The sequence below is a fragment of the Notamacropus eugenii genome, chromosome 4 (assembly GCF_028372415.1).
Source record: "Notamacropus eugenii isolate mMacEug1 chromosome 4, mMacEug1.pri_v2, whole genome shotgun sequence".
Taxonomy (NCBI): Eukaryota; Metazoa; Chordata; class Mammalia; order Diprotodontia; family Macropodidae; genus Notamacropus; species Notamacropus eugenii.
Genome location: NC_092875.1, coordinates 470,067,733 through 470,095,442, shown reverse-complemented (window position 1 = coordinate 470,095,442; position 27,710 = coordinate 470,067,733). Strand labels below are relative to the sequence as shown.

At 38.0% G+C, this 27,710-nt stretch overlaps 2 protein-coding genes across 4 annotated transcripts in view; one reads left to right on the top strand and one right to left on the bottom strand.

Moving 5' to 3' along the window:
* Positions 1–27,710, bottom strand: part of IQGAP2 (IQ motif containing GTPase activating protein 2) — a 340,434-nt gene that overhangs the window by 101,599 nt on the left and 211,125 nt on the right. For 2 of the 3 annotated variants that reach the window (XM_072606382.1, XM_072606381.1), the window contains exons 12-13: positions 25,997–26,121; positions 16,334–16,497 (exon numbers count right to left, since the gene is read on the bottom strand). In XM_072606382.1, the coding sequence (XP_072462483.1) occupies positions 16,334–16,497; positions 25,997–26,121 (289 nt within the window). Of the gene's footprint in view, positions 1–16,333; positions 16,498–17,827; positions 17,868–25,996; positions 26,122–27,710 lie in introns of those variants that run through there. The other variant, XM_072606383.1, reaches the window with a different exon arrangement.
* Positions 72–12,384, top strand: F2RL2 (coagulation factor II thrombin receptor like 2). Its single transcript, XM_072606384.1, has 2 exons — positions 72–340; positions 10,137–12,384. The coding sequence occupies exons 1-2, from the start codon at positions 253–255 to the stop codon at positions 11,210–11,212; spliced, it is 1,164 nt and encodes a 387-aa protein (XP_072462485.1). The 5' UTR covers positions 72–252; the 3' UTR covers positions 11,213–12,384.

Genomic DNA, 27,710 nt, shown 5'->3' with positions numbered 1-27,710 from the left:
AGCTAAGAGTTAAAATGGCTTTTTCTGTGAACTTAATATTTTCCTTGTTTGCCAGAGGCTCAGAATGAGTCATGCATAGTTACGTGTTCACATGTGCTACACCCTTTTGCTGCAGAAAGCTAAGAAAACTTCCCAGCAGTTCATAATCCTGGGCACGCTTACAGAAAGAAGGCTCCTAATATTTTGTTCTCTGTTCCTAAATTATGAAATCAAGGAAAGACCTCCATCTGCGCTAAGAAACAAAAATATTTGATGAAGGGAACTCCAGTGATCAAAATGAAAACTCTCCTTTGGGCAACGATTCCACTGTTCTTCTTATCACCAATTATGAGTCAAAGTGGTAAGTTTTTTTTCCTTAAATTGTGAGTTAACTTATAATGAGAAATTACGGGTCAAGTTAACAGTTTTTCCTGTAGGATAAAGGTTATAAGGTCTCGATAAAAAGGTGCGTTTCAGTCTTTAAGTTCTAGAGGGTAAATCAACAAAAATACAATTTCTATGTGATTCTCATACAAAAAGGTCCCTGAAAGATGAAAAATAGTCATATGCTACAGGACTATAGTAAATATTTATATGTTGGTAGTACTGAGACATGCTTTGTGACCCAATGAAAGAAATCTGGTGAATGCAATTAAATCAACTATTCTTTCCTTGTGAGGCACTTTTGGGTATCTGAGAATTGACTCTGAAAAATCCCAAAATGTATTTTTTTATACTAACAAAACATACTGTTTCTTATGCCAGCTTCCTCATCGTATTCAGATAAATTCAGGGTGCACAAGTTTATACAGGGTGTTACTGTAACCAGATATCTGGTCAATACTTAGCTAGTTAAGTAACCCAGCTGTTAAAATTTGTCCTTTTATAATTGTACTTTCAGTAGGAAAATTGGTAGGAGGAATTTTAAAAAAAAATTTCTTTAAGTACTGTGAAATGACAATTATTCTTTCTCTACTGCCTGCAAATTACGGTGTGATCAGAACATTAATGTATAATGTCATAGTTTCCTTCAAGGCGAACACAGAAATAAAGATTTGTGCCCAGTGACTCCTGAGCCACAAGGCAGACAGGCATTGTGAATTAATTCATCTTCAAAGGAGCATTTCTCAAATGGGGAGTTGGAATCCCCAAAGCAGTCCCATATGTGCTACCAAAGGATCAGGAATATTTATTTCTTAAACCAAGGCTTCTTTTACGGAATAGTTTAAGCTGAAATGCTGAGCAGGACGATTAAGCTAAGAAGCTTTGAATAGCTGTTTACTCTAAGAGAAATCATTGTTTACAATTTTTTAAATTTAAGAGACAGATGAAGTTTTTAAAAAAGGAGTGAGGAATCAAAATGAAAAAATTAGATAAAGACTATATTTATCATTGAGGCCTATCGATGAAATAACGAATACTGTATCTCTCTCTGAATGGGTCTCAGGATTCTTTTACTGAAACATTCCATCAAATTTCATGCTTTAGAAAACAGACAGATTAATCTTGAAACAAAAGGTATCAAATACTGAAATGTGTACATTTTACATATTTCATTATAAAGAAGAAAAATCTTAGGATGACCTATACTGAGCCAAACTAAAGTGGATAATTTTAGGAAAGTCTTAGAGCAGGGGTGAACCAGCCTGTTTATGAACCACTACTGTTTATAATGGTGCAATTTGGGGAAATTCATCACTATGTAAGCATAAGAACTGATTTTAAATTGTGACATACTTTTAAAAAAAACCATTCCCTTATCAAGGATAATATTCTAGGACATACAGTGCTATAAAATATGACTTTAAACATTTTGTATTGTCAGCTTATTTTAAAGAAACACTGTCAAAATGTAATGGCCTTTTTTCAATGCAGGTCCTGCCTACAAACCATGAGTATCCCCTAAGAGTCTGTCCTGGGCACTCTTTTCTTCTCTATACTATTTAAGTTTCATGGATTTAATTATCATCTATTTACAAATGATTCTCCAATCTACTTAACTATCTCTGAACTCCCTACTGACTTCCAATATCCCATCTCCAAATATGTTTTGGAAATCTCAAACTGAATGTCATACAGATGTCTTAACTTCAACATATCTAGCTGTATATGCATATATATATGTATACATGCATATACATATATATACACACACACACACATGTGTGTGTTTACAGATACACACACACAGAAAATTTGGACATAACCTCTATCTAGCAGGAGTTAAAAACCATATATGAAAACTTTCACTCATTTCTGTTACCATATGAGTATAGTGTTTTGGAAGAGATCTAAAGTCTAACCTTGCACCAAACTCGGGGCAACAAGCATTTACTAAATGCCTACCATGTGCTGCTGAAGAGCTGAGGATAAAAAAGAAAAAAATGAGGAGTGTTTTTATTTACTGCCCACTTAAGCCCCTTAGTTGTACTGATGTGTATGGGTCCTGCTTCCCTAATGAGGAGCTAAGATGCAAACAACCATATACAAATAAGACAGAGAAAGGAAAAATTGGACCTTATCATTGAGGAAGCCACATATATCCTGGAAGGTACACAAGCCTTCTGAGATTATATATATATATATATAGTCTGATATATATATGATTTATACATATATATGTATAAATAACACACACACACACACACAGACTCCTCCTTACTTCTCTGACTTCTTTCTAGTCTCAGCTAAAATCTAACATTTTGCAAAAAGGTATTCCCCACCCCCCTTAATGCTAGTGACTAGTATAAAGGAATTCAGAAGTCATATGAGAGGGATTAATAAGCTGACCAATTGCTTTTCTTTACTAAGATTTTGTGAGAAACCTTTATCCTGGGAGAATGCTAATCTTCAGGTGGCATGTGAGAATGGAAAAAATTTATCAAAATAGTTAGTAAAGATTAATAGGTGAAAAAGCAAAAAACTGAATGTTTACCAATTCATCTTCCATACAGCTGTATTTTGGATGCTACCTTGTTCATGAAGCAATTGTGCTTATACAATACAGATGGGTCTTGGACCTGAAGTCAGGAAGACCTGAGTTCAAATCTGGCCTCTGACACTTCATAGCTATATGGCCCTGGGCAAGTCACTTAACTTCTTCCTCAGTTTCCTCATCTGTAAAATGCACTGGAGAAGGAAATGGCCAAGCACTCCAGTATCTCTGCCAAGAAAACCCCAAATAATGTCACAAAGAGTAGGACACAATTGAAAAGTGACTGAAGAACAGCGGTATCTTCAGTTGCAAATTGGGGCTGCTAACAGTACCTACCTCAAAACGTTGCTGTGAGAATCAAGTGAGAAAAATCTGTCAAGAGCTTAGCTCAGTGACTGGCACACAGTGGGTAGTACATAAATGCTAACTGTAGTTGTTACTATACATAATGAACAAGAATTTGTTCCATTAAAATCATATATTTATAGCATACAGAGGTTCACATAAAATACAGGAAAGACATACTTGCTTTTGCATTTTTGGCAACGGATCCTTTCTCCAGAGACTCAAGAGAAGGACAGTGAACAAGACAGAATGACTGAATTTCAGATCTCCCTTTTTCGAGTCACCCTCTGTACCAGGAGTTCTTAAGTTTTCTGTGTCATGGACTCCTTTGGCAGTCAGGTTAAGTCCATGGACCTCTTCTCAGTATGATGCTTTTACATTCATTAAAAAGACAAACAAGTCTAGGATTACAAAGCAAACTACGTTAAAATAAAAAAAAATATATATTCTCCTCCAAGCTCACAGACTCTTTGAAATCTATCTCCAGATTAAGAGCTACTGCTCTACACAGTTCCCAATGTGATACTCTTGAAACACAAGCTTCACTACGCAAATGTCTCTTTGGGGAATTTACAGTCCTTCACACTCAAATTCAAATCTGGCTCTCAGATACTAGCAGTGTGATCCTGAGCAAGTCACACAACTTTGCTTCTGGCTGACTCAGTTTCCTCATCTGTAAAATAGGAATAATGATAACAACACCACCTACTTCCAGGGTTGTTTTAATGGTCAAATTTGATATTTGTAAAGTGCTTAGGAGATGTCCAGTGTCCCCTCACATCCCACTTTCCAGTCCTACTATACATTATTCTACTTTGTGCACTCTATATTTCAGACAAACTGTACTACTTGACATTCCCTGCACCTCTCCCCGGTCAAGTCTTCCCCCGCTACTTCTTCACCATCATTTCTTAGTACACCCCAGAAGCCTTCAGTGTTCCTCTACAGTATGGTGGTTTTCCTAAGAGGCTTTCCTGATTGTTCTGATTGCTAGTAGGAGTATAGGAGGTATTCAGGGAGAATTAGCAGCTCTGATGTGAGGGCTTTCTGACTCTTTGGTGCTCACCTGGCACTCAACTCTGACCCATGGCTTCAAGAAGTTGTACATACAATGGCCACCCTCCAGTAAACCATCTCTGCAGACATGCTAAACCAGGTGGAGGGAAACAGAAAGGCATCAAACATGTCAGTAAATTTGGGGAGGGGAGGGGGCGCCAGTGTCTATCCCAAGTATGTGAAGACTTCCTTCAAGGGAAGACAACAATTTGTCCCAACAGCCATGAAAGTGGCTGGGGCAGGCTCCATGAAGAGCTTAGAGACTATGCTAAGTGCAGGGTATACCAAAAAAAGGTAAAAAATATAGTCCTGGTTCTCCAGGAGCTCCTAGTACAAGGGAGCAGGCAATCTGCAAAAAATCTATGATAAAACAGTGTAATAGAGGGTAAATTGGAAGCAATTTCAGAGGGAAGGCATTAAGATGGATGAGGATTGGGAAAGGCCAGAACTTGAAGGAAGCAATGAGAAGGAGGCAGGGAGTTCTAGGCAGGGAGGACAGCCAGTGAAAATGCCTAAACTCAGGACACAGACTGTTGTGTGGAGGTTGAACATATTCTCTGTTTACTTATATGTGAGTATTTTATTCAAGGAGAATATATAGAATATATAGTATATAGTCAGGGACTACATAACTTTTGGAGTCTTATGTCACTCCCGCACCCAGCACAGTACCTTGCACATAGTAGGCACTCTTAATAAAAGTTTGTTGATTCTTTGCTACCAATGGAACTATATGCCCTTTGAGGGAAGGGACTGGTTTGGGTCTATCTCTATGCCTAATTCCAAACACAATAATTTAAATGTTCATAATGTTTAAACATGTTTGTTCACTGAATCTTGCTAAAAAAAAAATAGGTGTTAGAGAGTATGTAGGTTCGACTATTGTCAATTATAAGATCATAAGTTTAAGGAAAGGGAACCCCAAGGAGATTAAGGGACATTCAGGTAATCAGTACCAGAGTCAAACTGACTCATTCCAGTACCTTTTCCAGCATGAAATATTTCTAAACAGTCAAAACATGAAGTGACTTCAAGGAATAGTAGTTTCTTAATTGTGAGTTTCCTATTTTTTATTTTAATTTTCTTTGTGTCAGCAAGAATCACTTTCAATACCCTCCAAAATATCCTCTCATAAGAAAAAATGTTTAAGCAAAACCATCTGATAAAATAACTGTGACTGACAGAGAACATGCCATTCTGTAGATACAGACCACAATGTTTTATCAGGAGGAATCACGTTCCAACATCATCTCTCCAGAACCAAGACTGATCATTTCATTTGTTACCCACCAACACCCCCAAAAGCCATGTATAAATAGTCACAGCCTGGGGGAGGGGCATGGGGTAGACACATTCTCACTTCTCCCTTTTAGGAGCCAAATTCTGGCCAGTCAGTTATTCAGTCTTATTTACTTTAGGTAGGAATTCATAGCTGTACTCCAAAACAGGCAAGAAAATTCTTTAACAGATAGGCTCACTATGCTTGCCAATGTTTAAATCCTTAAGTATTTAACTTTGTACCATGAAAAAAAATTCTTTAAGTATTTCAGAGTCCTAGTGCAAAAAAAATTTATGCCAATGTGCTAGCTGAGTAACAAAAGGGAAAATTTTCATCCTCAAACCCTTCTTCTGCATTATTAAACTAAAGGAAAGATGTCAAAGGCTCAGTTCTAGCAAATCTGCTGCTTTTTCTAATGGCATTCCTTCAGTGACTCTCGCCACTCCAATGGTGTTCATAGCTCCAGTCTTTTCCTCTTGTTCTCAGGTGAACTATTTCCAACCCCATACAGCCTCATCCGGATAGTCAGGTGGTCTTATGAATTCTTCAGGGTAGGTACTTCCTCCAGGGTAGAATCCCAGTCTAGGTGATTTGTATCAATGTCCTTCCACAAAACTTCTACAGAGCATGTACCCAATGTTCTGTAAGCTTTCTCTTGGCTCTCTTCATTATCTCAGTGGTACTCATGTATAATGATCAAAATAGTTTGCATTTATACACCGCTTTGAAATTTGTAAAGCACTGTATACGTCTCATTTAGTCCTCAAAACAACTACGCGAGGTGGGTGTTATTATGTTCTCATTTTATAGATAAGGAAACTGGACCTGCAAAAAGTTACATTATTTTCAGAGGGCCATAGAGTTACCTGAGGTGGCATTTGTACATAGGTAACCATGATTCTATCCATCACAGCAGTACTGCCAGACTCAAATAGAAATGAATCCCTGCAGGGATTAACTAGAAAACTGCAAATTAACATTATCTATGCTGTACTGTATTTTCATTGATTTGGTTCAACATTTCTCAACTAGGGCAGGTCACAAGTTTGACACCTCTGCATTACAGAAGATTGTCTCTTTTGCTGTCCATTGATTGGATGTTTCCTTTTCAATACTTAACCAACCCACCTCTTTTTCTGATCATATATGTGGTCATATATATGTGTATATATATATATTTCTTACACCAATTCTTGTGATCAAGACCACTAAGATATAAATAATTGTGTGTATGTATTTATATATCCATATATACACATATATACATATATATGCATGTATGTATATATATTATACCACACCTGCTAACATCTGCCACATGTGTCACCACTGTTTTTTGTCATCTACAATTCTGATGCTTCTGAGGCTGAGATTCTCTATGACATAATCACATTACATCATTTTTAGTCATATCCAACTCTTTGTGACTCTATTTGGGGTTTTCTTGGCAAAGATGCAAGAGTGGTTTGCCATTTCCTTCTCCAGCTCATTTTATTGATATAGAAACTGAGGCAAATGGTTAAATGACTTGCCCAAGGTCACACAGCTAATGAGTGTGTGAGGTCAGGTTTTAGTTCAGGAAAGTGAGTCTTCCTGACTCCAGGCTTGGCATGCTATACACTGTGTTGCCTAGCTGCCCCATCACATTATAAGGAAAATATTAAGAGATGTGCTTTTGTATCGAGGGATATAGGACCATTAAAAATGCCTGCATTTACCAGATACAATCTGGCCCTATCTTTTCCTATGCAGTTCTGGACCCAACTGACCATCCATCTTCAATTCTTATCCATTTTATGTATACACACTCATTTAAAATCAAGGGCTTGACCATCCATCTGTCCATTTGGACAATATGCATTTGACATCATCCTTTCTTTTCTCCTACGAGAATGGTCAGTCTCCTTGGGATAATCCTGCCCATCACTATGGAGGCTTCGTAGGGTCCAGTGTCTGGAATTAGATGCCATTCACTAGCATTGCAAAAAAAGGAGCATTAAAAAAACCTTGCCATCTATGGGTAATCCTTCTGTTTGACCTATATGACAGGAATCCTTCATGTCATAAAACAATGCCCTGGGTGAACATGTGTCTCTGTTTTACTTTTTACCGATATTAACACTCACTGAGCTGTTGAACAGTCATCGCCATGTTCGTTTTTGTCATAGAATCTTGCATTATCTTAACATGTATATAAATGCAAGAAATATACAGCAAGAAACTTTGTTTGAAGACGGCCTTTAAAATTTGCATTTTGTTTTATGAAATAAAATGCTTTAAAAAAATTTGAGGCAAAGTGGAATTCTCCTTATTTATTCAGGTAATGATGTGGCTAGAAAGATATGACAGTCTGCTGTACGGGAAAAAGAAGTCTACAAAACCATGCCTGTCCCTTGTCCTATTTACATCAAGAATATCCTTGTTATATGTATAGGTTATTCAAATAAAGGACTTTACAGAGATGAGAGAACAAACCCACAGGTTGGTATTTACTGATATTCCCATCCTTTTGGATTTTCCCTTCGAGATACCTTGAAAATCAATTCCTGAGTGTATGTAAAATTGTATTGCATCTTCCAACAATATCTTATCTACGTAGAAGAAAGTATGTTTGGCTCTATATCACTAATCTCAGTTTTATGGTTTTTCTGTTGTCACTGCTGCTCACTCACAACATCTTTTAAGAAGCCAGGAGTCCACAAAAGGTGACTCCGCTATCATATTCATCAAAAACAAACCATGGAAATACCAATAGGTCCATTATTTCATATCTATTTGTCTGTTCTCCTAGTTCCATCTCAAAATGCTCTTGGAAGGGTGATTCTCAAAGTCTCTGCACAGTCATGCTCTCCTTTACTGTATTTTGACCATTTCTGGGAAACCTCCATCCTTCTTCCCAGCGTTTTAGAAATGAGTTTATACTCAACATTGGAAGTTTTGAACTTGACGTCTATGAATTTGCTTTTAAAATATTTTGCTGACTATATTTCTACGTAATTGGTTTGCTTAGTCATCTTTATTGTATTCATTGATGAGCACTGTCCTGAGAAAAAGCTTCTCCAGACTGACGGGGGTCCATGACTCAGAAAGGTTGAGAACTCTTGCTCCAGTCCATATGGTCCTTGCCTACCATGTCTGTCTACTTGGCAAGGAGATCAAACGTCTATTGACTTGACACATTGTCTGGTTTGCTTCAACCTTGTCACTGCAGCTATTAAGTTGAGTTAGCTACATTTAAAAATAAATGGTGAAAGAAAAAATAGCTTTTGTTTTTGTCTATTTCTCATCTTTTATTGCCAAATTGTATGGTTCCAGAAGTCATGTATTACAACTTCTTCCCTACATTCTCTGCAGTCCTAGCTGGCTTCTTTTCATTATAGTATTGTTCAGTTTGCCACAATGGTTTCGGTTTTTATCTAAAGCATTTAGGATATGGAGCATCAGAATATATTTGTTTATTTTTGTTTCTTGACTACAAACTATATTTTTTTAACAGTTTTTGGAGTGCTATGACTATCCTTGAAGTATGAAGGCATTACATATTAGAGAATTTTGAAGAATTTTTCTCCTCTTTTTTCATTCTCTTCAATGGATTTTGGCATACAAACTAAATTTATCTTCGGGAAGTACTATTTGCTTATCCTATTGTGAGCACCAAAAGCTAGACATCCAAATATCTTACAAAACTTTGTTTCTCAATGCCATGGAGCAAACAAAGAATCAACTCTACCAATTCCATTATACACACCTTGCAAAGGAGCAACTGTAAGCCATCCTTCCATTTACATGCAATGTTTTTGGTGGGACATCTGGTTTTGTTTATACCAAGAAATATCATTGGAATATGATTCAGTTGCTCAAGTAATATAACACCTCACTAGTGGCTGGATACAAGATTGCATGTGAAGCATTCCAACAGATGAATTAATATTGGTAGATGGTCAAAGAATCCTAGTATTCTTATTACGCTTCAATCTTAGTTGTCCCAGTCTCCTAACTGCCCTCTTTCATTTCATATACATTCTCCCCTTCTGATTAGATTATCCTCTCTTTCCTTCTATTAATTTAAATCCTCCCCATTAAAGTATTAAGATACATACAATCTGAACTTCCTCCAAGAAACTTTCCCTGACCATTCACGCCCACACTAATCTCTCCATACTCTTATCTTGAATTGTTCTTGCAGTTGATATTAGTTTGTCACTTAATTGCTTTAATATTTTGAATTTGTAAATTTCACCTAATTATTACTTTTGTTTCTCCAACTACCACGTTAAGCTCCTTGGATGTGAGGTGTATGGTTCTACATGTCCTTTACCTTTTGTGTTCTCTACACTGGTGGGCGTTACGTCAGACAAACTCAAGGTAGTCAACAAATAGTTGTTAATTCATTGAGCTTGAACAAGCATGTCTGATCGCAAAACAAAACCCATCTATTACAACTGCATGAAGGTGATCATAAAAAAAGCTTTGTTTGCAAAACCAAAGTTGTGACCTTCATAAGAAATTACTTGCTAACTTAAATATTCTTTTCTATTATAGGTACAGGTCAGGACCCTGACAGTGCTGGAAAGCCAACCGTAGGTATCAAGACCTTTCGAGGTGCCCCTCCGAGTTACTATGAAAAAATCCCTGATTTTGCTGTTGAAGGGTGGACTGAAACTACTCCAACTAAAGAGAAGTGTGCTAAGGAGAAATCAAGTATTGTTACCCTTCGTGTAAACAATAACACCATAGGTTATCTGACGAGCTCCCTAAGCACCAAGCTGATACCTGCCATATACATAGTGGTATTCGCAGTGGGTGTGTCAGCCAACACAGCAACCCTGTGGATGCTTTACTTCCAGGCCAAGTCCATCTCTATGAACATCTTCTACATTAACTTGTCTGTGGCAGATCTCCTCTTCTGTGTCACACTTCCCTTTAAGATAGCCTATCATCTCCATGGAAATAACTGGATCTTTGGAGAAGTCATGTGCCGTATGACCACCGCTGTTTTCTATGGCAACATGTATTGCACCACTCTGCTCCTTGCCTGCATCAGCATCAGTCGTTACCTCGCTGTTGTTCACCCTTTCACCTACCGTGGGCTCAAAAAGCGCACTTATGCGATGCTCGCTTGCAGCCTGGTGTGGGTCGCTCTTTTCTTATGCATGGTACCGCTCTTCATAACGAAGCAGGTATATTACCTGGACCAACTTGGGATCTCTACCTGCCATGATGTGCATAACACTTGGGAGATGATGTCACCCTTCCATCTCTACTACTTCATCTTTCTGGCCTTTGTTGGATTTGTAATTCCACTTGTGGTCATTATCTTCTGCTACACATCCATCATCTGGACACTTAAGGCCTATGATCAGAAATGGTTCTGGTATATTAAAGTGAGTCTCCTCATCCTAGTGATTTTCACTATTTGTTTCACTCCAAGTAACCTACTGCTTATTACTCATCATGTGAACTACCACAACAACAACGTAGATGATTTATATTTTTCCTATCTCATAGCATTGTGCCTGGGCAGCCTGAACAGCTGCCTAGATCCGTTCCTTTACTTTTTAATGCCGAAAATTACAGATCGGTCCAGTGTCTACATGACAATTGTCAAGACGTCTTAGGGACCAGCAAGGAAAGATAACATCTACATGTATGTGATACGGAGGCATGTATTTCTAAGAAGTTCTGTTCTATGTTTTCATCTTATGAGGTACAAAGATATAACTATATATGTGTGTGTGTGTGTGTGTGTGTGTGTATGTGTGTGTGTGTGTGTGTATATATATACATATATAAGTTGCAGTTTCTGTATTCCACATACACACAACTCTGGCAAAACCTAGCATTTTGGTAGACATATGCTTTCAGTATATACCTAAAGTCCATTAGTGCAATGAGGCTATTTGAAGGAAAATCTATAGCCAACTTTGGGTCAATAATAAAATCCATATGCATGTGAGAAATAAAAAGATTCATTTAGTTCATGATAAAATGAATAAAACCAGTACGGGAAGGATAGACTCATCATTCTAAGAACATGTTTTTGGTGTTCCTTCAGAGGGAAAGATGACAAAAAGTCCCTTCTAGTCTGTCCTACTTGCACAAAGTCACCTTATTTTTTTAAAAAGTTGTATTTTCCCAATCTTGTACATGGTATTCTGAACAAATGATCTTTGCTTTTTTGAATATGAAAAAAAATTCCGCGGACATTAATGTGATGTCCTATATACACACGTTTCAGGTTTTTACAAGGAAAGAAGAGAAAAATATTAGATCTGATATGACAGTGTAAGTAGTTAGGTCCATAAAATCATGAAAAACTGAAATGATTGAAAAATATGTCAGGCTCAAAAAATATAAAAATAGACTAAAATTTCCAGCAAAAGGCAACTTACTACATTCTACTTTGAGATCGCTAGAATTTGTTAGGAAGTTTTCCCCTCAGTGCTTTTTTAAATGGGGAAACTATTTTTGTGAGAAAATCTCAAACACGTATTTCCTACAGATATGATTTGTAGCTGAAAGCTGGGACACAAATTGTAAACCTGGGCATTGGGGGGTAGATGCTAGGATAAGTAAACATAAAGAGGCTAAGACAAATTTTGCAGCACGAAGGATGTTTGAAAGTAGTAACAAGCATGTAATATCAGGTAACATGTATTATATGTATGTATGAACTAGGTAACTTTCTGACTTGTGTATATTTGTGAACCTGTAAATTATTTTTGACTTTTACATATGTATTTCGCTAGGATTTTGTGAAGGAGTTGAATAAAAATATCTACACACAGAAGTCATTTACAGAATGGAAAAAAAGATAAAAGAAAGCCCTTGTATAAGTAAGCAAAAACATAGGAACACTACTGGGAGGAAGCATTTTACACCAGGAGTCCCAATGTGCTCTGAACTTCTCAGCTCCGTGATCATAAAGAACACTTTTCTGATAATATCATTTAATATAAAATATCTATTTTAACCCCCCAAATAAATTCACGTATTCGTTCTCTACAAAACCAGAGTGCATTAAGGAGAAAGTCAAACATTTAAAAGGGGGGAAATAATTCTGAATCCTTAGGTATAGGTTTCAAATAGAAAATTTTAAGATAAAGTGGAAAACTCTTCATGGGGACGTAACGTAGAAGACGGATCTTTCTTTCATTGCCCCATGAGACAAAGAGACCCAGTGACCAAAGACAAGTGCAGAACCCACTTAAAGTCTCAGATCAATAACTGAGGAGAAGGTTTATGAAAATGCCACTAAATTTTGCCTTTAACAGAAAGGAAAAAAATATTTACTAAGCACCTATTATGTGCCTGTGCTCAGTGTTTTACAAACATTATCCCATTTGAAACTCACTACAACTCTAGGAAAAGGTGCTATTATCATTCCTATTTTGTGACTGAGGCAGACAGCTTAAGCAGCTTGACCAAGGTTACACAATTAGTAAGTGTCAGAGCCTGGATTTGAACTCAGGGCTCCCTGACTCTGACCCAGAATGCTGATAGAACCACATTCTCCATTTTGCCACATAGCTGCCTCTATAGAAAAGTAGAGCTTATATGACACCAGCTTTCATTTGTACACATATCAGAAGAAACATAGTCTATGTTTTTACACTAGAATTTAGGAAGTCAGAATGTAAGCCCCTTCAGGGTAAGGATTGGTTTGGCTTTGCCTTTGATTCCTCAGTAATAGTACAGGAATGGCATTATCTCACTCTAGGTAAGTACCGAATAGACCTTGACCTGAAAGGGTCAGGGTCTGCCAGTGAATCCTGGGCCATCTCCAGTCATCCTGATGAATATCAGGTCACTGGATTCAGATGGCTCTGAAGGAGAAGTGAGGCTGGTGACCTTGCACAGCCCCTCCCTCATTCAAAACAAAGTCAAGTGCAAGTCATGTCATCATCTCTCTGATGGCATGGTCTTCTTCAGCAATGAAGGACAAACACAACAACCTAGTACAGGACCTTGTCTACAGAAGGCATTGAAGGTATGTTTACTGAATTTCATTTCCTTTGGTCTGATGTACATATCAAAGCAAAGTAAATCCTGCCAAGTCAGCAGGCTCAATCAATTTGATTGAGGCTAGAGGAGTATTATGAGCAAAAGATTCAGAAGTCATCGGGGTGGGGGGGAGCAAAATTTTTTAAGTGAGGAGGAAAAGGACTTTAATTCAGGAAGAAATTTCACAGAATCAGAGAATCAGATGATCCTAGAACTTGAAGGATCTTATTATTGTTCTGTCCTGTCTGCCTCTATTTGTCTGAGGGACTTTTCCTTGGCAAAGGTACTAGAGTGGTTGTCATTTCCTTCTCCAGTGTGTTCCCATTTTACAGATGAAGAACTGAGGCAGATATGCGTTCAATGACTTTCCCAGGGTCACATACCTAGTAAGTGTCCAAGCCCAGATTTGAACCTAGATCTTTCTGACTCCAGGATTTTACAAAACATCAATTCTGACCCTAACATATTATAGATTTAATTAACTAGGGTGCTCCTAAGAGGTTGCTATACTTTGCATGTTTGTTCTGTCATGTGTTTCTCTATACAGCTGCTTAAGAATCTAAGTAAAGCAATTTTAGTGGGCCACAAGCAGAAAGTAAAAAAAAAAAAATATGGTCTGCTGGTTCCATCGAAGGGTGGGGGAGAGCTGGAGATCAACAAAATGTCACAGTGAGTCAGTGACAGACCAAAGACTTAAGTCTTCAATTGCCCAAGCCAGGATCCTACTCTTCCTTTAAGGCCTCTGAAAGTTACAGTATTCTAAATCAACCTGGCCTGACATCTTCTGAGAGCCTAACAGAACCAGGCACAATCAGACGGCTCTGAAAGTCTGAGATATGGTCTTGAAAATGTTTGGGGCTGGCAGAATTGGGGAAGAGGTAGACCAGAAAAAGAGTGTTGGCCCCACCAATGCTATCTGCCCCATCCCCCATACAAGCTCAGGAAGGAGATAAAGAAGCAACAGAGGAGAATCATTCTCTTCCTGGCCTCCCTCACTGTGACTGTGGCTTCCCCAGGGTCTTAGATAAGATGCTGCTTTTTCCCTTTTTATCCAGGGGCAATGGTCCCAGAATACCTTGGATGGAGAAAGTTTCTGTTCTCTGGCGAGGCTGCCTCAGCAGCCTGAAAAGACAGAAACTTAATGTTCTGACTTCTCACTTCTCTGCCCTAAATAATTTCCCTGTGCACAGCCCAGGAGAAACAAAAATGGCGAAAAGTTTTCAAATTTCCACACATGGCTCAAGGAATCTGCTTTCATAGAATTCTTTGGATAATTCCACAGTCAAGTATGAGATGCAAGGTGGGACATACTGAACATCTTCCTCCTACAACTCCGGATCACTCCAGAGCAAATCTTGTATCCAGGTCCTAGGAGGTGTGGTATGGTCAAAACAAGTCTGAGTGATCAATTGTTATTTGATAAGAATTTTCCTTGGGTGCCTTTTGCCAGATTAAAAGCCTTCACTGTTTTGGGGTTTTTTTTGCACATTCTGAAGAACTCCTTAGAAAAATATTTTATAGGAGCATAGGATCATGACTAGAAAGGACTCTAGAAATTGTCAAACAATCTCTTAATTCATGACACAAACAGGTTAAGTAGTTTGTCCAAAGTCAAGTAACCAGTAAGGATGTGAGGCAATAAATATTTGAACTAAGGTTGTCCTGGCTCCAAGTCCATGCTGCCTCTGAGACCTGGAAGCCTCAGACTGGAATTCTCTGGAATCCCTGCTTCTTGGTATCTCTGGAGTTGGACTGATCTCAGAGAAGACTCCTTGGGCTAGATAGACTATGTCCTTTCTGCCTACCTTGATTCAACTTCTTATACTCCCCAAGGTGTAATGAGCATGGACCAGGCGCAGCCTGTGACCAATAACGACCCACTAGCACAGGAACTGGGGCTTTGAGGCTCCTCATAGATGCACCACTGACCTGGGATATCGGTACAGGCTCACATGGTCAAAAATACACTAAACTCTCGGGGAATCTTTGAGGCTATGGGCAAAAAGCAAGGAAATACTCTTAGACTTTGTGCAAGCTATTTCCTCTGCCTAGAATATTCTATAAGTTATAGAACCAAACCTTGACAGTCTTTCACTGATTAGCTCATATTCTCTATGCTCCATGAACAAGAAACCTAAACCTGGGGTTAACGTTTTTGGGCATCATGTACCTCCTCCTTCTTTTGGTAATATGAAGCCTATAGACCCTTTTGCAAAATAATGTTTTTAAATAATTGAAAGAAATGCTAAATTTCAGTTAGAGATTAGTGAAAATAAAGATGCTTTTTTTTTTTTTGCCCCACCCAATTTCATGGAAGTCTGTGGTCCTCAGGTTAAGAATCCCAGGCCTGTCAGTAGCTATTGTCTTTGATCTTGTAAATCCACATTACACATATTTTGGCACAGAAAGAGTACGGAGCAAGTATGAAATTTAAAGTGCGTATGTCTTATCTCAAGAACAGGAATGTTCCTCTACTACTTCCTGATCCATATTGATGGATCAGGATATGGAATATGGAACAATCTGGAACAGCTATCCATCAATAACTGTTGAATGGAATTAGGCATGAACTGACTCAGTAAGATTGAGTCTGAGCACTGCTGCCCAAGATCTACCAAGCGAACCCAGGACAAAAGACGAAAAGGAAGAATATAGTTATGTTAAGAAAAAGTTTTCTGGCTTTTTCTTAAGGGCAGTGTGGCACACGTACGCAGCTGGAGACACTCGGAACCTACCTTCATTTTCTCTGATTTAGCATTAAACAGAACATCCTGATAGTGATAGACATTGTCCGGCTTCACATTTCTCAGCTTGGCAGCAGGTAACAGCAGCGACTGCAGAGTGTGCTCAGGATTTTTCTGATCAATAGCTTTGTTAATGAGCCCAATGGCAATGTCTCCTAAAAAAGAGGAAGGAAGATGGTTCTACTGAGAAAATGTCAGTGTTCTTTAAAATCACAGCATATTATTGCAAATTATATTTTATATATATATGTATACATACATATATATATATCAAATTCCATTCCAAAAAGAGGAAAAAATGAAATTATACAAATACAAGCATGATAATTATTTTAAAATGAATGTTCATTCCTTGAATATTACACAACCAAGGGTTGGAGAACTTAGGCCTTGGAAAGAACCTTGAGACTGAGCCAAATCCATCCACTTAATGTAGGAGGAAACTGAGACAACGATGGTTTCCTGATACTGCCTAGTAAACTTTCACTTCATTTAATTCAATAAAAAGAAACAAACTGGAGGATACATAAAGAGCACTAATGCCCAACAAAGTAACTTTTCAGGTGAAGAAGAGCCAATTAAAATATGACTGGGAATAGTCTCATATTAAAAATAAAGTTAATTTGCTTTTCAAAAATATTCCTACAACAAATGTGGGAAATTACATATCCATCCTCAACCATCGTAGAGACCTAACAGTTTGTACCAAAGAATAAATTGGTATATTAGGCCAATTTCTGAGATTCCCTTTTATCTCACCTATCTCCGTTCCAGGACTTATGATTACAGTGAGACAGGAAGCAAACCATGGACATTCCAACAACATGAGAACTTTTTAATCTCCTACTATATCCTACTCTGAGAAAAGCTAGTATTATGCACACAAATTGAGCGAAAGTATTTCCCAGGTTAAGGCGCATAGCCAACAAACGGGTATGAAATACTGCTAACTTCTGGCATATATTTTTGGAAAAGAGGAAGTATCTTTAGTGTCTTTTAAAACAAAAAGTGAAAGCCACTTTATAAATATGAAATGCCACAAGAGTCTAATTACTTTTAAATTTATTTAAAGAGTTGCCCTCAAAATAAGTTTGAAGAAAATTAAATAAGACCTTTTCAAACTAATTGGCCTGCCAATGCCTGGTAATATTTTAAGGAATTTATCTTCTCAAGAATAAAGATATTAAAAATTAGCTACAATTTATACAAGTATGATTAAGCCTTTGTGAATATAAATAACCATGTCATCTAAGATGCAATATATCTCTCAAAAACTATGAGAATATACATGAAAGTACTTTGAAAAGCCCAAAGTACTATACACATATATGGGATGAAGAACACTTCACACAATAGGACTGATAACCTGGAGAGCATGGAACACTCTATCCTTCTGCTGAGTGCTTTGAACACTCCAGCAAAAGGGCTGTCCTGGGTGATTCAAGTCCGATCAAATTTAAGAGTGCTTTCTTGATGACTGATCACCTGGGTCTTTTGCTTTGAACGCCATGCCAGTTGACTGCTGATTGAAGGTACCTGGTTAGGTTTTCTTTTTGGTGTGTTTCTAAAAACATGAGCTGATGATGTCATAGTAAATGACTTCACAGGAGCTGGGGAAAAAAATTACCCAGAAGCCTCCTGGACACATGCACATCACTGCCTCTCTTTGTGGTCAAAGATAAAATTACCTCTTAAAACAAAACAACTTTGGAAATCTCAGCTTGTGGACTATTCATTTTAAATAATATCTCACATAAGAAAATCCTAGTACAATGATAATTTAGGGAGCTCTAAGGAGTTCACTTCAATGGGATTTATTTGAAATGGTATATACGTACCACAGTTAGCAAATGATACGCTTTGAAAGAAGCCAAGCAGAGAATTGAAAGACAGAAATGAAAAAATTTACTTATCTATTTTATGTAGCTAGAAGTATCCTTCTAAGGATAAGTGAAAAAAAATAAGCTTTCCTAGAAGAAGGAATCTGAACGAACACGGCTGGGGAAATGTTCTTTCCAATTTCTTCTCTACATCTTGAGCCCATTACATTCTAGATTGAACATCTTCTCTTAGTGATTTGGCCAAAGTCATGCAGCTGGGTAGAAGGTAATGTTGACAGCAAAAGCTATTTGATGTCCCTTGGCCTCAAATTCCTTATCTGTAAAAGGGCGTCCCTTCCAGCTCTATCTCAGTGAAGTCTGTGACTGTAGATATATTCCTTCAGTATCAAATCATTTATGTGGTAACTTTAAAAAAATATCCAGTGACTATTAAGCATTACACTATGCTAGATGTTTTAGAGTATACAAAGGTGAACACGTCAAATCTTCTCACAAGAAGCTTGCAGTCACAATGTATGTACATAAGTAAAATGACATAGAATGTACATTCAGAAAGACATGTACAAAGAACCATAGATGTGCAGGGGGCAAGAGAGAGGGATTCTTTCCATCTTGATTAGGGAATGGGGTGATAATAGCATGGCAATGAAAAAGCAAGGAAATTTGAAAAAGTTTCCTCAGAAAGATTATACTTTGGATCCTAAGGAAGGACGGAAGAGGATTGGGTGGTAGAGGGAAAAGAAAAAAGAAATACGCAGGGGCAAGAACATTTAGTAATGGATGAAGAGGGCAATTTGACTGGCACATGGTTTATGGAGTGGGACAAAAAGCTGGAAAGATAGGTTAGAGTCAAACCATAGAGCACCTTGAAGGCTAAACTAAGGAGTTTGGATTTCATTCTAAAAGCAGAGGGAAATAACTACCTTGTTTTGGGCAAGTTAGTAAACATGATCAAAACTGACTTAGAAAAAGTAATTTAGCTGCAGTTTAGAGAATGCATTAGAGGAAAGGAAAATAGTCAGTTTGCTATTTCCAGAGTTCAGATTAATATTTAGGATGACAGAGAAAGCAGGGAATAGATAAGAGAAACTCCATATAGTTAAAGATTAAAGAAGCTGGCATCTGATTGGAGGCAATGGTCAACAGTGCTCTGAAGGAAGGTAAGTACTTCCCAAAGCTGGGCATTCAGTTTTCAGATTTTGTCTAAATTTCTCTTTGCCCTGTATACCTTACATAAAATGTCCCCAGAGGCATATAGGTACCCAATAATGTTTGTTAAATTAGTAGTACATGAGAAAATTAAAGACTAATGTTTATCTATAAATACAATTGAGTGTTATTGTCTTGCAAGAAATGATGAAGGGGATAGTTTCAGAGAAACCTGGGAAAACTTGTAGGAACTGATGCAATGAAGTGAGCAGAACCAAAACAATTTTTACAATAACTACAACATTCTTTTTTTTAATTAATTAGTTTTTCATTTTCAACATTCATTTCCACAAGATTTTGAGTTCCAAACTTTTTCCCCATCTCTCCCCTCCGCCTACCTCAAGACAGCTTGCATTCTGATTACTCCTTCCCCCCAATCTGTCCTCCTTTTTATCACACCCCTCCTTTCTCTTATCCCTATCCTCTCTATCTTTTTGGAGGGCAAGATAGATTTCCATACCCCATTGCCTGTATACCTTATTTCCCAGTTGTATGTAAAACAATTTTTAACATTAATTTTTAAAACTTTGAGTTTCAACTTCTCTCCCTTCCTCCCTCCCCACCCATCCCCACTGAGAAGACAAATAATTCAATATAGGTTATACATGTGTAGTTATGCAAAAGACTTCCATAAAAGTCATGGTGTGAAAGACTAACTATATTTCCCTCCATTCTGTCCTGCCCCCCATTTATTCTATTTTCTCTTTTGACCCCATCCCTCCTCAAAAGTATTTACTTCTAATCATGCCCTCCTCCCATTTACCCTCCCTTCTATCATCCCTCCAACTCCTTGTTTATCCTCTTCTCCCCTATATTCCTGTAGTGTAAAATAGAGTTTCATAGCAAATTGAGTATGCATGTTATTCCCTACTTAAGCCAAATGTGATGAGTAAGGTTCATCTTTTCCCTCTCATCTCCTCTCTTCCCTTCCATTGAAAAAACTTTTTCTTGCCTCTTTTGAGTGAAAGATAATTTTCCTTATTCTATTTTTCCTTTCTCCTCCCAATATATTCCTCTCTCACACCTTAATTTTATTTTTTTAGATATCATCCTTTCATATTCAACTCACCCTGTGCCCTCTGTCTATATATGTATATATGTAATCCCTCCAACTACCCTAATATTGAGAAAAGTCTCAAGGGTTGTAATTATTATCCTTCCATGTAGGAATGTAAACTGTTCAACTTTAGCAAGTCCTTTATGATTTCTCTTTCCCATTTACCTTTTTATGCTTCTTGATTCTTGTGTTTGAAAATCAAATTTTCTGATCAGCTCTGGTCTTTTCTTCAAGAATGCCTGAAAGTCCTCTATTTCAGTGAATGACCATTTTTTCCCCTGAAGTATTATACTCAGTTTTGCTGGGTAGGTGATTCTTGGTTTTAGTCCTAGTTCCTGTGGCTTCTGGAATATCATATTCCAAGCCCTTCGATCCCTTAATGTAGAAGCTACTAGATCTAGTGTTATCCTGATTGTGTTTCCACAATACTTGAATTGTTTCTTTCTGCCTGCTTTTAATATTTTCTCCTTGATGTAAGAGCTCTGGAATTTGGCTACAATATTCCTAGGAGTTTTTCTTTTGAGAACTCTTTCAGGAGGTGATTGGTGGATTCTTCTAATATTTATTTTATCCTCTGGATCTAGAATATCAAGGGAGTTTTCCTTGATAATTTCTTGAAAGATGATATCTAGGCTCTTTTTTGATAATGACCTTTCAAGTAGCCCCATAATTTTTAAATTGTCTCTCCTGGATCTATTTTCCAGGTTAGTTGCTTTTTTAATGAAATATTTCACATTGTCTGCTATCTTTTCATTACTTTGGTTTTGCTTTATGATTTCTGGATTTTTCATAAAGTCATTAGCTTGCATCTGCTCTGTTCTAATCTTTAAGGAATTGTTTTACTCAGTGAGCTTTTGGACCTCCTTTTCCATTTGGTCAATTCTGTTTTTTAGGGCATTCATCTCTTCATTGGCTTTTTGGATCTCTTTTGTCATTTGGGTTAGTCTACTTTTTACAGTGTTATTTTCTTCAGCATTTTGGGGAGGGGGGTCTTCTTTAACAAATAGTTGGCTCATTTTTCAGAATTTTTTTGCATTATTCTCATTTGTCTTCCCAATTTTTGCTCTACTCCTCTTACTTGATTTTCAAAATCCTTTTTGAGTTCTTCCATGGCCTGAGACTAATTCATATTTTTCTGGGCGGCTTTGGATGGAGAAGCTTTGACTTTGTTGTCTTCTGTTTGCATGTTTTTGTCTTCCTTGTCACCAGAGTAAGATTCTATAGTCTGATTCTTTTTCCAGTTTTTGCTCATTTCCCCAGCCATTTACTTGGCTTTGGAGCTCTCTGTCAAGGTAGATCTCTGCTTTCAGTGGGGTGACAAGGGAGAGGAGAAGTACTGTCAGCAGCTCAATTCTCCCATAATCTGTGGACCTAGAGCTCCAGAAATAGTCACTGTCTCTGCCCCTGCTATTGCTGTGGTTGCTGTGGGCTCCTCCACCCCCTTCCAACACTGCTGCCCTGGGGTTGGACCACTCTACTCTGGTTCCACAGGCTTTTCCACTGACCTTCCAATCTTTCCTTGGTGTTTTGGGGTCTTGAAGTCTGGAAACTGCCACAGGTGTGAGAGATTCAGTCTCCCCAAGGCCTGCTCAGGTCCTGTCTGTGCCAGCATGGCTGATGCTGGACTTCACCCTGCCCCCTGCGTGGTGAGATAGACACTTCCCAGCAAGCTTCCAGGCTATATTAGACTGGAGCTTTGCTTCACTCCATAATTCTGTGGGTTCTGCAGCTCCAGAATTTGTTTAGAGTCATTTTTTACAGGTATTTGGCTGGGCTTGGGGATAATGCTCTAGAAAGTGCATGCTGTTATTCCACTATCTTGGTTCCTCCCCCAATGACTACAACATTATAAAGAAAGTAAATATGAAAGACCTTGGAACTCCGACCACTTCAGTGACCAGTTTCTTGAGGAAATTGGTGACCTCATGCTTCCCCTCTTCTGAAAGATGAACAGTGGACTAGAGGTGCTGAATGAGAAGTGGATTTCCAGACATGGCCGATGGAGAAATCTGTTTTGCTTGACTGTGCTTATTTGTTATGAGGGAAAGTTTTCACTTCTTTTAGGAAGGTGGGGAAGGGAAAAGAGTCAAAGACAGAAATGCCAAAAATGAGAAAAGAAAAAATGTCAATAAAGTATCTAAAGAACTTACAGAAGAGAAAGGGAGAAGGTTCAGAGGGAGTCACATACAAATAGGACAGCTCTGAAACCAACACACTGAATTTATTACATACTTTCAGAAAAGAAACAAGCTAGATGTAATGGGGATTTGTAGTTTCATGGTCAATTTATTTTTTCTTTCCTTGTATATGAAAAGTTCTTGTGTGTCAACTTGAGAATAACAAAAAAAGTAAAATGATAAAAAAGCTTTTCATAGGCTGGAAAGGGGAAATGGGTGGTGGTACCATGAATAGAAAGAAGACATCCAAGAAGAAAAGTTTGTGCTGTTTTTGTTGTGGTTCACACAGCTGGTAGTAGGATGTGTGTGTGTTTGTGAGTATGTGTGTGATTTTGTGTGTGTGTGTGTGTGTGTGTGTGTGTGTGTGTGTGTTAGAAGGATGGGGAAATGATGAATTTTATTTTTCTTTCTTTTCTTTCTTCTACTTCAAAACAGTTTTAATGACTTTTCCCAATGTCTACATTGGGAGGGGCCATACCAGAGCTTAGTCATCCTTCTTCTCTAGCCTTTTTGTTTAGGGAGCATGAATGCTCCAGACTACACAGGATATTAGAGTAATCTATACATATACATGTAGACTGGAGAACGGGTTGCTCATGAACACCTGGAATGGCCAGACTGGTGTAGACAAACAAATGGAGGGACCCTTATTTCACCATACTGATTTTTCTTCTGCTTTACCTTTGAACCCCACAGCCTACTGAGCTATCAACCATGATCCTCACCACAGTTCACTCCATGGGATAGGAAGAAGGCTTTTTCAGTGCTTGCTATGGGGAATGTACCGTGATGATGTGATGGTGTGATGAAGGAAGGAAAATGGCACAAAGTAGATTCCTGAGTGTCTGGTGGCAACATCACCTACTGTGGAGAGGCAAAGGATTACATTTATGTGGCAAGGAAGCAAGAAGGGAAGAATGAATTTGATTTTCAACATGCTAAATTTGAAGGGTCAGCAAAATACTTATGTGGTAATATCTATCAGAAAGCTACAGATAAAGGTCTGGAGTCTGGAGAGGGATATCAGTAGCAGGAGCTGGAGGGAAAGGGACAGACAGGTCCAGATTTAGATTGGGCAGTCAAAAGCATCATGTTTAATTCAACAAACAGCATCAAATACCTATAGTAGTTGCTATGTAGAGATGGCAAGCCATAAAATGAGAGAGTATGCAAAGACCAGAAAATTGAATATATAATCTCAGAGAACATAGAGTCAGACAGGAGAAGAGGCAGTGAGTGCAAAAGCACATGAATAGTGAGAAACAGAAGCATTGATTATGGCCAGGAGAGCAGGGATGGCTACAAGCAGAAAGAGAAACTATGGGGAGCTTGGTGGTAAAGGAAAGCATCAAGGACATCTAATGACCACAGGACACTCAATCGCAAGAAAAGGGACACATCAACAGAATTATTGGTAAGGGCACTAAGCTCTTAAGAACCTACACATTGAGAAGAAGAAGAGAAAGATATTGAGGTAGTTTAAAGTTGGGAAAACCACTTTATGTATATGCATATATGCACATGTATGTATATGTGTATATCTATGTATATATGATATATGTGTGTATGTTATATATATATATGCATGTATGAGTATATCGAATAATTTCATATGAGCCTCAAACAGCCTTGTGATGTAGGCACTTCAGGTATTACTGGAAGGCAGGGCGATGTATCTTGGCTCTACCACTTACTAATGTAATTGACTGAGTCACGTAACCTCAGTGGTAGTAGGATTGAGTTGCTTCACCAATAAGCTCCCCTTCAACTCAATCAGTGCCTGTGGATACACAGGTAGTAAGTGTTAGAGAGGGATTTGAGCCCATGCCTTCCTGCCTGAGTCCAGCACTGAGTTGTGTCTACAGGGCAATCAATTTTATGGCAGATTTCCAAAATTCCTCATGAATGGAGAAGTGGTAAAACAGCTGTGCCCTGCGCCTAGGGGGGGATGGGGTGGGGGGAGGAGAACTGCATACAAATTGAAAAACAAAAATGAGACAACTGATGGAGCAGTACAATATTGGTCTCTCCATATTATTCAATATCTAAGTTTGGGAAGGAAAGCTGCTCAAATTCTGTACAGTCCTGACTCACAGAAATCTGACAAGCACCACTTAACCTGATCAGGTCCAAAGCACCAAGACCGAGTCTGAAATGAGCAATCCTTGATGAAATGATAAGGGGGGATTCTCAGGTTCTATACCTATAAAAAGGGGCAAAAATATTTTGAGCAGCTAGAGTAGACCAGGTCAGCTATATTGTTCAAAAAGAAGTTTGGGAATTTCAAGGCACAAGAGGCTAATAAGACTTAAAAATTGACTAATACCAAAAAAAAAAATCTAAATGGGAGGGTATATTCCTTCAAAACCCATGAAAAACTATATGTCAAAAGAATGAGGAAAAAGATGCTGTACAACCTCTGTGAATTCAAAGAAATTCCTGCTGACAAGTCAAAGAAAGTGGCCAAGATAGAGAAGTTAGCAAGGGGGGAAGGGGAAAATGTAAAAAAATAAAGTTTAAAATGTCCCACAAGGGAGCTTAGAGGTTATCCAGTACAAAATCCTTCTTCTACATATTAAGAAATTGAGGCCCAGTGAGGTCAAGTGATTTTTCCAATAGTCACCAAGAACTGAGTGGCATGGTTGCGATTAGAATAAATAAAAGTCTGATTTTTATTGAATTTGATACTTACACAGCCTATAATTAGATCAGCAATTTATTCACGGAAAGGAAGAAAAAGAAACAAGGATTCATTAAGTACCCACTATGTGTCAGGCACCTGCTAAGGGCTTTATAAACATTGTCCCATTTGATCCTTAAAATACCCCTGGGAGATAGGTACTATTATTTTCCCCACGTTACAATTGAGGAAACTGAGGAAGACAGAGACTAAATGATTTGCTCAGGGTCACACATCTGGTAAGTGTCCAAAACAAAACTTGAATTTGAACCTTCCTGATTCTAGGTCTAGCACTCTAGCTACAGAGCCATTAGCCGTCTCCTGGTTATTCAAGAAACCAAGTTGTAGGATGTTTCCTTGGCTGAGTAAATGTCCAGTCCAATATCCCACATCCTCTACATACATTTCCATTATAGTCAATGATCAAAATGATGGTCAGAGCTCCACAGGTAAAAATAGATTAAATTATATATATTACCATGTAGAAATATCAAAACCTAGAAGGGACCTCAAAAAAAAAAACAAATCCAATTTTCTCCATTTACTAAGGCAAAAAAAAAAACCCCATAAATAGCAGAGCAATTTCCACAAAAAAAAAAGGGGTTGAAACAAAAAATTAAGTAAAAAGTTGCTTCAGAGGCAATCACCTACTTCCTCAAGCATTCGGGGCACGGAGCTCAGTACACTTACTTTCATTTTCCTCTTGAATCTCTGCATTAACCATATCGATACAATTTTGGATTTCATTCCAGCTCAAGTTATCTTGTCCTTGAGATGAGGCTTCTGTTTTAATGGACAACAGCGTGCTAGCATAACTGTGAAAGACAAAAATCCACATCATTTTATTAATAATTTTAATTTGCCTTGTTTATACTCAATATAGCATTAATTATTTAATTTTATTTATTAATAACATTAATTATAATATTGATAATTATTATTAATTAATAAACGGATACCTGTTCAGTCAACACAAAATTGACTAAACCTAACATACACACTGAGAATTAAATACTGTAAGAGAACCTATATAAGAAAAGTGAGGCAATGTGCCATGTAGCTGATAGGAGGTCTGCTCTTCAATGGGCTTCAATAATGAGCATGTATAAAATGTTAACTCCTGTAAGCACAAGGCAGTAAGGGGGGCCAAGGAATCCTGAGGACACCAAAACAAACGTCTCTGATCTCTCAGTTTGGTTGGAACGTACATTATAAAAAAAGCAGAATAACTTAAAGTCAACAGCCAGGGAGGCTGATGCCAGTAATGGGAAGGATTAGGTCTCAAAGACTACAGCTTGCATTTTATCCTAGAAGTAAGAGGGACCCACTGAAGATTCTTGAGAAAGGTGAAGATGTAGTCAGGTTTGTATTGCAGGACCCATTTAGCAGCTGTGTGTAGGGTGACTTGGAGGGAGGATAGACTGGAACCAAGGAGATTTATTGCTGTGGTCTAAGTGAGAGCTGATAAAGGACTGAATTAGGATGGCAGCCATGTCAATGGACTCTGGATGTAAGTGGTGTCAGGAAGGCAGAATGAACAAATACACATCAGAGTGTTATCAAAAAACAACAATAATGGCATTTCCATAAAGCTTTAATAAAGGTTTGAAAAGCTCTTTGTGCATATTATCTTATTTGAGCCTCACAACAACCCTGGGAGGAAGGTGCTCTAATTATCCTCATTCTACAGATAAGAAAATTGAGGCAGATGGAGGTGAAGGGATTTGCCTAGAGTCATGTAGCCAGTAAACATCTGAGGCCAATTTTGAACCCAAGTCTGCTTGATTTGAGGTTCAGTGCTTGCTATGTACTGGACTCCCTCCTAGTTGCCTCATTACACAGAAATTAATTTAAATACTTATCAAGCAAGTTTGAAGAAATTTAGGTTCATTTTTTAAGGAAAACTTTTAATTAAAAGGTCATGACCATGGCCTTAATTTTGAGGGTTATAGGAGAGGAGGAGAGTGAATGACCACTGTGAATATAGGAGAGGAGGAAAGTGAATGACCAAGGATGACCACTGTGTTAGAAACCTGAGGGACTAGAAGGATGGACAGTGGTGACTTAAAAAAAGGAGATGTTAGAGAAGGGAGTGTTGGGTTTACATGGAGAAATAATAAGTTTCATTTTGTATATGAGTGGGACTTGCTTGTGGGATGTGAAAGTAGAGATGTCCAGTTGACCTAAGTTCATATCTAGTCTCTGATAAATATTAGCTTTCTGACCATGGAGCAAGTTCCTTCTTGCAACTTCTCAATGCTTCCAGGTAAAGCAAAAGTTACAGATAAATGACCTGCTGGCCTCCATCAGGGTAAGTTCTATCTACACAAAAGTTCCCTACCCTGATGAAATCAAAGATCTGAATCAGATTCTCCCTCCTTCCTTCCCCCTCTCTGTCTGTCTG

What these genes read in the sequence shown, in the direction of transcription:
- F2RL2 (XM_072606384.1), top strand. Translation starts at nt 253, where the DNA reads ATGAAGGGAACTCCAGTGATCAAAATGAAAACTCTCCTTTGGGCAACG. An exon ending in ACCAATTATGAGTCAAAGTG is followed by an intron (nt 341 to 10,136) that starts GTAAGTTTTTTT and finishes TTTCTATTATAG; the next exon opens with GTACAGGTCAGGACCCTGAC.